Raw genomic sequence first — 14,498 nt, 5'->3', positions numbered from 1 at the left:
TTGAAAGAAAAGCATTGAATCCCGACAGCGCAGATAGAGGCCATTTAGTCCATCAAGTCTGCACCAACCCTCTGAAGAACATCCCACTCCTGCAAATCTACATTTCCCAAAGTTAGCCTACACATTCCTGGACACCAGGCAATTTAGCATGGCAAATCCACCTAACCTGTACATTGTTGGACTGTGAGAGGAAACTCATGCAGACATGGAGAGAACATGCAAACTCCACGCAGACAGTCAACCAAGACTGGAATCAAATCCAGGTCCATGGCACTGTGAGGCAACAGTACTAACCACAATATCACCTCTGCATGAATAACCACAGACTTTGAGAGTTGCTTCACAGTGTCATACAAGTCTTTAGATTATACAATCTCATGCAATTCATGCATTTTTCCATTTAAAATGTTCGAAAGAATTGTCTGTTCATTTCAATGTGCTATTATATATTCTTATTGTGCATCACCCAGCAACTCCCAACTTAAGGAATGAGTGTTTTTTAACACTGCAGCTCAAACATTGACCAAGAAACACTTAAGATAACTTCAATAATATCAGTAAACAATGTAGATTTTCATTAGTACTATGATAACATTATATTCTTGCAGTAAATCCTAATCAATAATAAGCAGGTTTAAATAATACTTCTAACTCCTTTATTCACAAATTCTTTTCTCCTGTATTCTCCCTTCGTATTTTACTTTGCATTGTATCTTATCTACATTCTCTGCTGTATTATAATTCATATCCATGTTGTGCTTTCTTCTCACCTGCTTGCTATTAGGATCTGAATGTGGAAAACCACAATTTTTCAGCTGAGGAAAGATATTTGATGTTTGAACTGACCTTGCCCGAGAGCTGCACATTTCTGAAACACTTTCTAGCTGACTCGACAGTCTGATGACAGAACAAAGCACTCAGTGAGTTTATTCAGAGATGGGCCAAGGGAAAAATGAGTTCAATTGGCCCGAGTGTTTCAAAGATGATTTGAAGAACCTGATGACACAGCAGATTTACGATCAGGTGGAGGGTGTGGGAACAATGAGATGTCTGAGCTTGACAGATTTTGTGGTCTAACTGAAGTCAAAGTAAGATTGGTTAATTGAGCAGGCACTTTTTCCAGGCCTGCACATTGCTGTACTTCTAAACCAGTGGGACTGGCATTCCCTTGAGTCTGTATAACTGAGGGGTCATCCAATCTTCCAAATGATAAAGGAATTTGTCAGGCTCAATGCAGAAAAGTAATTTCTTCTGGCGAGGGTGGCCAGAACAAGTGGATGTAATCTTAAAATTAGACCAAAGATGAAATCATAGAGAGTAGATGGACAGTCCGCCCAAGATAATTGATTTATGATGAACATCAATAACGTGGCCAAAAATTAAAGCATGCTGGGAATTGGAAGCCAGCCCTGCCTAAAGCGGCTGTGTCAATCCACACGCTGCAGAATTCAGACAGGCTGCAGCTGCCCACAAATGGTTTGCCATCAAACTTACCAACCTGAAGTTGGACTTGAATGGTACAATGGAATGTCGCCTTCGGGACAACCAGTAGCATCAAGTAATTCACTGGATATGGAGGAACCTCATACCCTTATTTGGAGGAGGCTACATGCACCCAGCACCTACCATAATGGACAGCTAAGGGCTACCCTGTCATTGTGTCTGATCAATCAGGGTAATCAAACCTGATCAATCCATTGGCACATTTTCAAGCCTATCCTAAAGGGCGCAAAGGCTTGGGAGGATAAGAATTGTGGCAAAACCCCACTCAGTGCGGAACTCCAGAATAACCACTGAAAGAGGAGACACCTCCAAGATCATCGGAAAAGTAGATGTCACCACATGGAGCCTGGCCAAATTCTTGTATATGATCAGACAAAATTAAGTAAAGCATTAGATAAAGTGGTAGTGTATATTGTTAGTTCATAGTATAATCATATTAATTGCGTTCAATAAATATTGTTATTTATAAAAGACGACTCGATGCGCAGTTCTTTGCTCGGAGTAAGAGTTTAAACACACTGTGTGGCAGATAAATCATAGAATCATACAATCTCTTATAGTATGGAAGCTGGCCTTTCACCCACACGCCAAAGAGCATTCCACCAAGACTCACTCCCCAACCCTATCCCTGTAACCTCACATTTCCCATGGTTAATCCACCTAGTTTGCACATCCCTGGATACCATGGGGCAATTTGGCATGGCCAATCCACATAACCTGCACATCTTTGGACTGTAGGAGGAAATTGAATTGAATTTATGGTCACGTGTACCAAGGCACAGTGAAAAGCTTTGTCTTGCGAGCAATACAGGCAGGTCACAGAGTTAAGTAGCAACCTGGCAGAAACACAAACAGATACAGGGAGAATGTGCAAACTCCAACAGACATTCACCCAAGGGTGGACCCGGGAATATTATTCCAAACAAAGGACTTTGGAAATCCAAAACTCTTTGCCCATGAAGTTGGATCAAATTCCTCATTGATATTCAGTAAGGATGTCAGAACTCTCTGCTTAAAAGAAAATAAAGGCCATAGGAAATATGAAGAGGAGTAAGCTGTTAAGCCAATTGAGTGTCAGCATTTCTTGCATCCGCTTTTGTTATAGTTTTCCTATAACTCTTGTTCCCCTACTGATGAAAAATCTAACACAACTTTAAATATAAACTAGAACTTTACCACCATTGCTTTCTGTGGCAAGGAATTCCAAAGACTTAACCCTCGTCATTTATATAAATGACTTGGATGTGAGCAGAAGAGTTATAGTTAATAAGTTTGCAGATGACACCAAAATTGTAGTGGAGTGGACAGTGAAGAAGGTTACCTCAGATTACAATGAGATCTTGATCAGATGGGCCAATGGGCTGAGGAGTGGCAGATGGAATTTAATTTAGATAAGTGTGAGATGCTGCATTTTGGGAAAGCAAATCTTAACAGGACTTTTATACTTAATGGTAAGGTTCAAGGGAAAGTTTTTGAACAAGAAACATAGCTCCTTGAAAGTAGAGTTGCAGGTAAATAGGATAGCGAAGAAAGTGTTTGGTATGCTTTTCTTTATTGGTCAGAGTATTGAGTTGAGAAGTCATGTTGTGGCTGCATCGGACATTGATTAGGCCACTTTTGGAATATTGCGTGCAATTTTGGTCTCCTTCCTATCGGAAGGATGTTGTGAAACTTGAAGGGGTTTAGAAAAAATTTACAAGAATGTTGCCAAAGTTGGAGGATTTGAGCTATAAGGAGAGGTTGAGCAGGCTGGGGCTGTTTTCCCTGGAGTGTCAGAGGCTGAAGGGTGACCTTATAGAGGTTTATAAAATCATGAGGGGCATGGACAGGATAAATAGACAAGGTCTTTTCCCTTGGATGGGGGAGTCCAGCACTAGAGGGCACAAGTTCAGGGTGAGAGAGGAAAGATATAAAGGAGATCTAAGGGGCAACTTTTACATGCAGAGGATGGCGTGCGTATGGAATGAGCTGCCAGAGGAAGTGGTGGAGGCTAGCACAATTGCAACATTTAAAAGGCATCTGGATGGGTATATGAATAGGAAGGGTTTGGAGGGATATGGGCCGGGTGCTGGCAGGTGGGACTAGATTGGGTTGGGATACTTGGTTGGCATGGACGGGTTGGATCGAAGGGTCTGTTTCCGTGCTGTATATCTCTATGACTCTATGATTCTAAATATTGATACTGAGATCAATAGACCTCATGAGGGAAAGATGTGACGGAAAACAAAGTTAAGGTACAGATCAGCCATGATTCAATGTATTTTTGGTACAGGTTTTCAGGTTGACTGACCTCCTGCCCTTTCTATGTAGCTGTGGTACAGTGCACTGTACTGTATCCGTTGAAGCTTTTTGCAGAAGAATGATGAATTCATATTTAGGGTGCAAACATTTAGCAAAATAGAATTTACCAGTGAGTATGCATGAACATCATGGGTTTCCACCTATTCTTGGCAACAAAACAGATTAATTCAACTATCAAAACTTGACCTTTTCCTAAATTTCTTAAGATTGAGTTTTTGTTTTGGGAGGATTCAGGAAAATGTGCCTCATACATGCATGCCTTGTGAGGTTAGGTTCTAACCTTTGGTTAAAATATATTTACATAATCCCAAGAGCGATCATGAACTTAGAAAGTAATCATTGCTTCTTTCCATTATGAAGTACCCCCAATATATTAAAGAGTCATAACCTGCTGTTGTTTTAGTAATGTAGTTGAAAATTATATTTTCACCAAGAATAAGCATTTTAATAAGAATATTCTTCACTTTTGAGTAAGCTGATTTAAACTTAAAAGATAAAACTTACACTGAACCATTTAATGGATTTGTAGACATACACTAGTCAGTTGTTTGGCAAATTAAATACTATTTCTGATATGAATAATATTTTAAAACATGCATATCACCTTGATACATATGAAAGAGGGTGCAGTTACAACACTTGCATTTATCAGACAATATGAAAAATTACCAAAGTATGTTCCATGTAAAAAGAGTGATGGAAGGTGTCATCAACAGTGCTATCAATCAGTACCTGCTCAGCAGTAAATGCTCAGTGACGCCCAGTTTGACTTCTGCCAGAGCCACCCAGCTCCTGGCCTCATTACAGCCTTGGTTCAAACATGGACAAAAGAGCCAAATTCCAGAGGGGAGGTGAGAGTGACTACCCTTGACAATACAGCCATATTTGAATGAGTGTGGCATCAAGGAACAATAGCAAAACTGGAATCAATGGGATTCAGGGCAAATTTTCTGCTAGTTGGACTCATACCTGGCATAAAGGAGAATGTTTGTGGTTGATAGATGTCAGTCATCTCTGCTCCAGGACATTTCTGCAGGAGTTCTTCAGGGTAGTGTCCTAGGCCCATTCATCTTCAGCTGCTTCATCAATAACCTTCCCTCCACCGTAAGATCAGAAGTGGGAATATTCGTTAATGATTGCCCAACGCTCAGCACTATTCATGGATACTCTGATACTGAAGAAGTCCATGTTCGATGTTCAAATGCCACACGACCTGGATAATATGCAGGCTTGGGTTGACAAGTAGCAAGTAACATTCATGCTATACAATTGCCATCTCCAACAAGAGAGAATCGAACCATCAGCCATTGATTTCAATGGCATTGTCATAACTGAATCTCCCACAATCAACATTGGAAGTTTACCATTGATCAGAAACCGAATTTGATGAGCCATACAGTGGCTACAAGAACTGATTAGTGGCTAGGAATCCTGCAGAGAGTAACTCACCTCCTGGCTCCACAAAAGCAGTCCACCATCTCCAAGCCACAATTCCGGAATGTGATGGAATAATGCTGAAAATGTGTTGCTGGTTAAAGCACAGCAGGCCAGGCAGCATCCAAGGAACAGGAAATTTGACGTTTTGGGCCAAAGCCCTTCATCAGGAATCATCCCCACTTACCTGGATGGATGCAGCTTCAGCAACATTCAAGAAGCTTGACACCATCCAGGACAAATGTTACACGCTTGACCTTCACCACATCCAAAAAAAATCTCCTCCCTCTACCACCATCAGTCAGTTGCAGCAGTGTGTACTACCTACAGATGCACTGCAGAAATTTAAAGATCCTCAGCACCTTCCAAACCCACAAACGCTTGCATCTAGAAAGACAAGAACAACAGATACATGGGAACACCACAGCAGCAAGGTCCCTTCTAAGCCAATCATCATCCTGATTTGAAAATACTTCACTGTTCCTTTAGTGTCGTTGGGTCAAAATCATGTAATTCCATCTTTATTGGCACTATGGGTCCACCCAGAGCAAATGGGCTTCATCGGTTCAAGAAGGCAGCCCACCACCGCTTTCTCTAGGGCATTCAGGGATAGGCAGCAAATGGTGGCTGAGCCAGTAACACCTACATCCCATGAATCAATGTTAAAACAGGACCATCAGCAAAACCTTATGATTTTGACCCGTGTTTTGACTTGGTCAATTTGATTCTTACACCAGCTCGAAGGATCCCCAACAGATTGACAGTCCTGAAGGCTAAATTGGGCCTATATTCTCTGGAGTTACAAAGTCTCATTGAAACATACAAGACCCTGAGGAGATTGACAGAGTATGGAATGAGAAGCTGCTTCAACCTACTGGGGAATCCTGAACATAGTAGAAAAGTGTCATATTGTGGTATTTATCATTGATGACTAAGGCAAGCAACATCTTTTTTAATCAGAGGGCTGTTGATCTTTGAAATTGTCTCGTGGGTTATGAATGCTGTATCGTTGAGCATATTCAAGATTGAGATCGATAGATTTTTAGGTCCCTCTAAGCACCCAGGGACAAGAGCAATGGCAGGAAAATGGACTGTAAAAGATCAACTGAGATCTTATTAAATGGTAGCATGCTGTGCAGTAAGGGATAAATGATCCACCGTGGCCCTATTTTTCATACTTTTGATATCTTTGAGGAAACCCCCAGGCCCCAGAATACATATCACATGGAGTCAAGCAGAGAAAACTCCTACTATCTTATTTTCCTTGTTAGCTTACAATGAGAAACTTTTGGTACAGGGTTACCATCAATTCTGAGCACGAATGTTTACGAATAATCTCCTGCGTGAAACCCCCTCAAATGCCTTGTAAATATCCATGAAAAGACAATATATTGACGCAAGTTGCCGATTTCCTTATGGCCAACTATACAACACCTACATTTGTCTTTTGAGTGTCTACATTCCTCTCTAACATTCTACTTTCCATAAACAGTTATAATATTTTCTGTCGTACTTCTTTGAAATACATTGGAAACTGGGATGAACATTATCACCTGATCAGATTTCAGGTATAAATATTGACAACAGTAATTATATCATATAAAATTAAAAATCACACAACACCAGATTATAGTCCAACAGGTTTATGTGGAACTACAACCCTTTTGGTCCGCTGCTCCTTCGTCAGGTAGCCAATGAGGCCAGATATAGGACACAATTCTGGAAGGGTCACCGGACCAGAACCGTTAATTGATTTCTCTATACAGAAGATGCCAGACCTGCTGACCTTTTCCAGCAACTTCATTTTTTATTTCTGATTTACTGCATCCGCAGTACTTCTGGTTTTTACCCACCGGGTAATTGTCTAGGAAGGTTAAATGGACCCAGTAAAGCAAGAACTCTAGCTTCAAGAGTCAGCTATGGCTCAGTCGGTAGGAATTGTTTGAGGGGCTGAAGATAATGAACTAAACTGAATGGCAATAGCTCTAAAGGCAACATCAGGGAGTGGTTGGGATCTGAGTGTGCTGAAGACAGTTGACTCAATCGGAAAGATGTTGTGAAACTTGAAAGGGTTCAGATTTAGATTAGATTAGATTTAGATTACTTACTTCGGCCTAACAAATCCACACCGACCCATCAAAGAGCAACCCACCAGATCCATTCCTCTACATTTACCCCTTCACCTAACACCACGGGCAATTTAGCATGGACAATTCACCTAACCTGCACATCTTTGGGCTGTGGGAGGAAACCGGAGCACCCGGAGGAAGCCCACGCAGACACGGGGAGAATGTGCAAACTCCATAGATATGGTTGCCTGAGGTGGGAATTGGACCCGGGTCTCTGGAACTGTGAGACAGCAGCGCAAACCACAGTGTCATTGTGCTGCCCTAAAGAAAAAATTTACAAGGATGTTGCCAGGGTTGGCGGATTTGAGCTATAAAGAGAGGCTGAAAAGGCTGGGGCTGTTTTCCCTGGAACGTCGGAGGCTGAGGGGTGATCGTTTTGAAGTTTACAAAATTATGGGGGGGATAGATAGGGTAAATAGGCAAAGTCTTTTCCCTGGGGGTCAGGGAATCCAGAACTAGAGGGCATAGGCTTAGGGTGAGAGGGGAAAGATATAGAGACCTACGAGGCAACGTTTTCACACAGAGGATGGTACGTGTATGGAATGAGCTGCCAGAGGATATGGTGGAGGCTGGTACAATTGCAACATTTAAGAGGCATTTGGATGGGTATATGAATAAGAAGGGTTTGGAGGGATAGGGGCCAGGTGCTGGCAGGAGAAATTAGATTGGGTTGGGATATCTGGTCAGTATGGACGGGTTGGACCAAAGGGTCTGTTTCCATGCTGTATCATATCTATGACTCTATAAACTGGGTCTGATGATTATGCAAACAGAAACAAATTGCGAGGCTAAGGGGGAAACTGAGAGGGAAAGTGGGACAATCTGAATTGTTCTTGCAGACAACTGGCACGGACATGAGGGATGCAATAGCCTCCAATGCTATAAGCATTCTGGGATTTTAAATGTACAGTCCTTTAGGTGGTCATGGAACTACATTAATGTAGCTGTACAGAAGCTGCTGAGACTGAGGCAATAGAAATAAAGACAGCACATTTTAAAGGCTTAAAAAAGTAAAATTATAACTTAAAAATTCTAAACTGCCCATGAAAGTAGAAATCTCAGGTCAATAAAGACATTAGTGAAAATAGTATTAGGTTTTCTTTCAGTTTCTTTTTAAATACATTTTTCATAACATGGAAGTTAGCAGTGGTAATTAACAGCTACTTTTGAGAACGCTTTTGAAGAACTATTTTTGATTTCCATCTCTCGCAAGCAAGTTTGCAGCAACACTATTAATTACCATCTATGCAAATACTGATTTGGAGATGCCGCTGTTGGACTGGGGTGCACAAAGCGAAGGATCACACAACACCAGGTTATAGTCCAACAGGTTTATTTGGAAGCACTAGCTTTTGGAGCACCACTCCTTCATCAGGTGGTTCGCTAGTGCTTCCAAATAAACCCGGTGGATGATAACCTGGTGTTGAGTGATTTTCAACTATGCAAATACTAGCATTTTGTCTGGATGAATCAGAAGGGTCAAATAGCTTTTCCATTTCTCTTTTATATTTGCACTTTCCCAAATTGACCTTCTCCACAAATCTCACACTCATCGCCCATCACCAAACACACACCCCACACACACCATTCCATCTTTTTCTTTCACTTTCTTGAAGAAAGTATCTTAGTTCCAGGAGTTCAGATGGGGAGCAATTTATTAGGTGTGCCCAGGCGGCTTTTTTTGAAACAGTTTGGCGATAGTCCAATGAGGGAAGGGGCCATAATTGTCCGGGTATTGGAAGATGAGCCCATCCAGGTGATCGAAGTTTCAACGGGGGAGCACTTGGGAATAGTGACAATTCTGTAAGTTTTTGGATGCTTATGGATAAGGACAAAAGTGGACCTTGAACGAAGGTGCTAGATTGGGGCAAGGCCAATTAAAATTGAATTAGGCAAAAAAATTGGACAATGTGAATTGACAGCAGCTGTTTGAGGGTAAATCCACATCTGACATGTGGGATTATTTTAAAGACCAATTGATTTGAGTGCAGGACAGCCATGTTCCTGTGAAAATGAAGGACAGGAATGGCAGTATTCGGGAATTTGGATGACAAGAGAAATTATCAGTTAAGTTAAAAAAAAGGAAACATACCTAAGTTTGAGGCAACTAAAAACAAAGTCCTTGAAGAATATAGAGAAAGTAGGGAGGAGCTCAAAAGGGGAGCTAGGAGGGTAACAGGAACTGTGAAATGTTCTTAACCAGCAGGTTTAGGGAGAATTCCAAAATATGTTATACGTATATTAGGAGCAAGACGTAGTCTGGAAAAGAATAGGCCCTTTCAAGGACAAAGGAGGGCGGTTATGTGTGAAGCCAGAGGAAATGGATCAGATCCTTAATAAGTTCAAAGTTTGGGAGAAGAATTGTAGATCGGGTGTTCGCCGAGCTGGGAATTTGTAAGTACTTTACATCAGTATTCACCAAAGACAGAGATATTCAGAGATTCAAGGTTAGTGAAAGATGTGTGAGTAGGTCAACATAATGAAGGAGGAAGTGAAAGTTTGTTGAAATGTATTAAGGTAGACAAGTCCCCAAAGCCAGATGGGATCCATCGAGGATTCTGTGGAATCTATTCCAGGATTCTGCAGGAGATAAGGGTGGAAATAGCTGGGGCCTTAACAGATGTCTTTACACCCGCTTTGGCCGCAGGTGAGGCTCCAGAGGACTGGAGAATGGCCAATGTTGTTCCATTGTTTAAGAAGGCAAACAGAGATAATTCAGGTAATTTCAGGCCGGTAATCCTGATGTCAGTGGTGCAGAAGCTATTGGAGAAGATACTGAGAGTCAGGATTTATTCATATTTGGAAGTAAATGGACTTGTTAGTGATAGGCAGTATGGGTTTGTGAGAAGAAGGTTATGTCTCACCAACTTGATTTGAGTGTATTGAGGAGGTGACAACAATGACTGATGAGGAAAGGTTGGTGGATGTTGTCTACATGGACTTTAGTAAGGCAATTGATAAGGTACCTCATGGTAGGCTGGTATGGAAGAAGCGTCACATGGGATCTGGGGTGAGCTGGCTAGATGGATACAAAACTGGCTTGGTCATAGAAGATTGAGAATAGCAGTGCAAGGGTGCTTTTTGGAATGGAGATCAGTAACTCGTGGTGTTCCACAGGGACATTTGTTGTTTGTAATATACAAAGAAATGATCTGGAGGAAAATGTAGATAGTCTGATTAGTAAGCTTGCAGACGACACCAAAACTGGTGGTGTTACAGATAAATGAGGACTGTCAAAGGATGCAGAAGGTTATAGATAGATTGCAAATATGGGCACAGAAACAGCAGATGGAGTTTAACCTGGACAAATGTGAGGTGATGCATTCTGGAAGATCAAATTATACAATAAGTGACAGAATCCTTAGGAGTATTGATGTACAGAGAGATCTGGGCATACAGGTCTACAGATCCTTCAGTGACAACACAGGTGGATAACTTGATCAAGAAGGCATACAACACGCTCGCCTTCATCAGCTGGGGTACTGAATATAAAAGTTGGCAAATTATATTACAGCTGTACAAAACTTTAGTAAAGCCACATTTGGAATTGTATGCAGTTCTGGTTATCACACTACCAGAAGGACATCAATGCTTTGGACAGGATACAAAGAAGGTTTACCAGGATGTTGCCTGTTCTGGAGGGCTTTAGTTACAAGGAGAGGTTGGATAAACTCAGACTGCTTTCACTTGAAAAATGGAAGCTGAGGGGTGACCTGATAGAGATCTACAAACTTATGAGGGGCATAAATAGGGTGGGCAGTCTGTTTTTCTCCCCCAGGGTGGAAAGATCAACTACAAGAGGACTCAGGTTCAAGGTGAGAGGTGGAAAGTATAGGTGAGAAGTGAGGGAACATTTTTCACACAGAGGATGGTAGGTGTCTGGAACACAATGCCATTGGAACTGGTGGAAGCAGGCATGTTAGCAACTTTTAAGGCATATCTTGAGAAGCACATAAATGGGAGGCAAACAGAGGGATAGAAACCGCATATGGGCAACAAGTAGCAGGTCTAAATAAGGATTAGGAATTGGCGCATACCTGGTGGGCTGATGGCCCTGTTCCTGTGCTGTATTGCATTATTGTATAAGACAGTTAGAAATTAAGTTACAAATTTTGACATCCAATCTACAGTGTATGTAGTTTATTCTGAAATAATTCAATAATATAAACAAAATGTCCTTTAAACTAATGTGTGATGTTGTCGATAAACTTGATGAAAGAAACACCAAATTTATTTGCTTAATCAAAATTTTAAGGCAAAACATTTTGCATAAACTGTACCAGTTTATTACAGACAAACTGTATTTGAATTTATTACAGACAAAATAATTATGTAATTTCAAACGATGAACACAAACACCGAACTAACCTTTTGCTTCACGTTTTTTGTCCCCTTTCTAACACAATTTTAAATAGAGCATTTATGTAGTGCGTATTATTTACAAACTGTCCAAATCATTTGCACGTAAAGGATGACTTTTGTTTCTGGTGGAAAATGATGTTCTCTGCCGATTTCCTTGTGTTTACCATATTTGTTATACTGTACATGCAAATGAGTTTGCAAACAGCCATCCCTCCCCTTTTAATCAATGATGCCTCCTCTATTTCATTGAAATATAAACAGCTCCCTATTCATATAAAACTGAATTGAACAGTGAGTACAGACTATACATTTAATAGTTTAGGGTTGAAAATATCACACTTGATATTACAGATATGAAAACTTCCACTCATACAGTATCTACATAATGGTAAGAAAATGGTGCATTCCATCTTTAGTATAAATTGCACCATTGCACAGTAATCAGAAAAACCTTCCCCTCTGAACACACATATTTTTGATAATCAGATCAAGATTAAATCCCTTGCCTCCTTGCTATGAAACAAAGCTGGTTTTGTGACATTAATATTAGTTGGATACATTAAAGGAAATATGCTCACAACTCTAAAGCGGAGTTTGACAGATTATCAAGGGAAAGCAAAACGTGATGTGGAGACATTGGCATGAACTAGTCCTCTTGGAATTAGTTAGGATAGCAATGTCTGCACTTGCTGTGGAGATCGTTGCAGGATTGTTGCTGGTTCTTTGTACTCATTGGTTGGATTTATCACTGCTGTATAGATGTTGCTGTAGGCACCACACACTAGTTCTGTGGATCGCTTGAAAATTTTTTCCCTGCAAATTAGAACTAAAATTGTCAAGAAAACATAAAAATATGAGCATGAATAAAGGACATGTTCAACTGGACCAGCAACTTTGTAATCCTCTAATACCTTTGCTTTTGGAGGATTGATTTCAATAACTGAGCCGAAGTATAGTTCATGGGTAGAATCTGACAATTCTAAAGCCCATCCAAATCAATTCCCTATTGTTCACATTCAGATTTTAGTCTGGCGCACTGAAGCCAAACACCAACTCGAGGACACCTCTTCCTACTGCCCCCTCAACCATGACCCCATCCCCCCCATCACCAAACAATCATCTCCCAGACCATACAGAACCTCATCACCTCAGGAGATCTCCTACCCACAGCTTCCAACCTCATAGTCCGGGAACCCTGCACTGCCCGGTTCTACCTCCTTCCCAAGATCCACAAGCCTGACCACCCTGGTCGACCCATTGTCTCAACATGCTCCTACCCCACTGAACTCATCTCTAACTACCTCGACACTGTCCTACCCCCCCATTCCAGGAACTCTCCACATACTTTCGAGACACCACCCATGCCCTCCACCTCCTCCAAGACTTCAGTTTCCCTGGCCCCCAACGCCTCATCTTCACCATGGATATACAATCCCTCTACACCTCCATCCACCATGATCAGGGTCTCCAAACCCTCTGTTTCTTCCTCTTCTGACGTCCCCAACAGTACCCTTCCACCGATACTCTTATTTGTTTGGCCGAACTGGTCCTCACCCGTAACAATTTCTCCTTCGAATCCTCCCACTTCCTCCAGACCAAAGGGGTAGCCATGGGCACACATATGGGCCCCAGCTATGCCTGTCTCTTTGTTGGCTACGTAGACCAGTCGAGCTTCCGTAATTACACTGGCACCACTCCCCACCTCTTCCTCCGCTACATTGATGACTGCGTTGGCGTCACCTTGTGCTCCTGAGAGCAGGTTGAGCAATTCATCAACTTCACCAACACATTCCACCCTGACCTTAAATTTACCTGGACCATCTTTGGCACCTCCCTCCCCTTCCTGGACCTCTCCACCTCCGTTAATGACAACCGACTTGACACTGACAAATTTTTACAAACCCACCGACTCCGACAGCTACCTGGATTACACCTCTTCCCACCCTACCTCCTGCAAAAATGCCATCCCGTATTCCCAATTCCTCCGCTGTATCTGCTCCCAGGAGAACCAGTTCCACCACAGAACACACCAGATGGCCTCCTTCTTTAGAGACCGCAATTTCCCTTCCCACATGATTAAAGATGCCCTCCAACACATCTCGTCCACATCCAACACCTCCGCCCTCAGACCCCACCCCTCCAACCGTAACAAGGACAGAATGCCCCTGGCGCTCACCTTCCACCCTACCAACCTTCGCATAAACCAAATCATCCACCGACATTTCCACCACCTCCAAACAGACCCCACCACCCGGGATATATTTCCCTCCCCACCCCTTTCCACCCTCCGCAAAGACCGTTCCCTCCATGACTACCTGGTCAGGTCCACGCTCCCTCCGACAACCCATCCTCTCATCCTGGCACCTTCCCCTGCCACCGCAGGAATTGCAAAACCTGCGCCTACACCTCCTCCCTCACCTCTATCCAAGGCCCTTCCACATTCACCAAAGTTTTACCTGCACATCCACCAATGTCATTTATTGTATCCATTACTCCCAATGCGGTCTCCTCTACATTGGGGAGACTGGATGCCTCCTAGTAGAGCGCTTGGGACACCCGCACCAATCAACCACACCGCCCCATGGCCCAACATTTCAACTCCCCCTCCCACTCTGCCAATGACATGGAGGTCCTGGGCCTTCTTCACCGCCACTCCCTCACCACCAGTCGCCTCGGTGGAAGAACGCCTCATCTTCTGCCTCGGAACACTTCAACCCCAGGGCATCAATGTGGACTTCAACAGTTTCCTCATTTCCCTACCTCACCCCA

At 42.4% G+C, this 14,498-nt stretch overlaps 1 protein-coding gene across 1 annotated transcript in view; it reads right to left on the bottom strand.

The window, feature by feature from the left end:
- Positions 1 to 11,641: 11,641 nt before the first annotated feature.
- Positions 11,642 to 14,498, bottom strand: part of cog6 (component of oligomeric golgi complex 6) — a 116,455-nt gene continuing 113,598 nt past the window's right edge. Inside the window, exon 19 of the mRNA XM_060826792.1 lies at positions 11,642 to 12,542. Within this exon, the coding sequence (XP_060682775.1) occupies positions 12,395 to 12,542 (148 nt within the window). The 3' untranslated portion in view covers positions 11,642 to 12,394. The remainder of the gene's footprint in view (positions 12,543 to 14,498) is intronic.

Source organism: Hemiscyllium ocellatum, chromosome 6 (assembly GCF_020745735.1).
Source record: "Hemiscyllium ocellatum isolate sHemOce1 chromosome 6, sHemOce1.pat.X.cur, whole genome shotgun sequence".
Taxonomy (NCBI): Eukaryota; Metazoa; Chordata; class Chondrichthyes; order Orectolobiformes; family Hemiscylliidae; genus Hemiscyllium; species Hemiscyllium ocellatum.
Note: the sequence above shows the minus strand (reverse complement) of the source record. Positions and strands in the feature narration are given on the sequence as shown.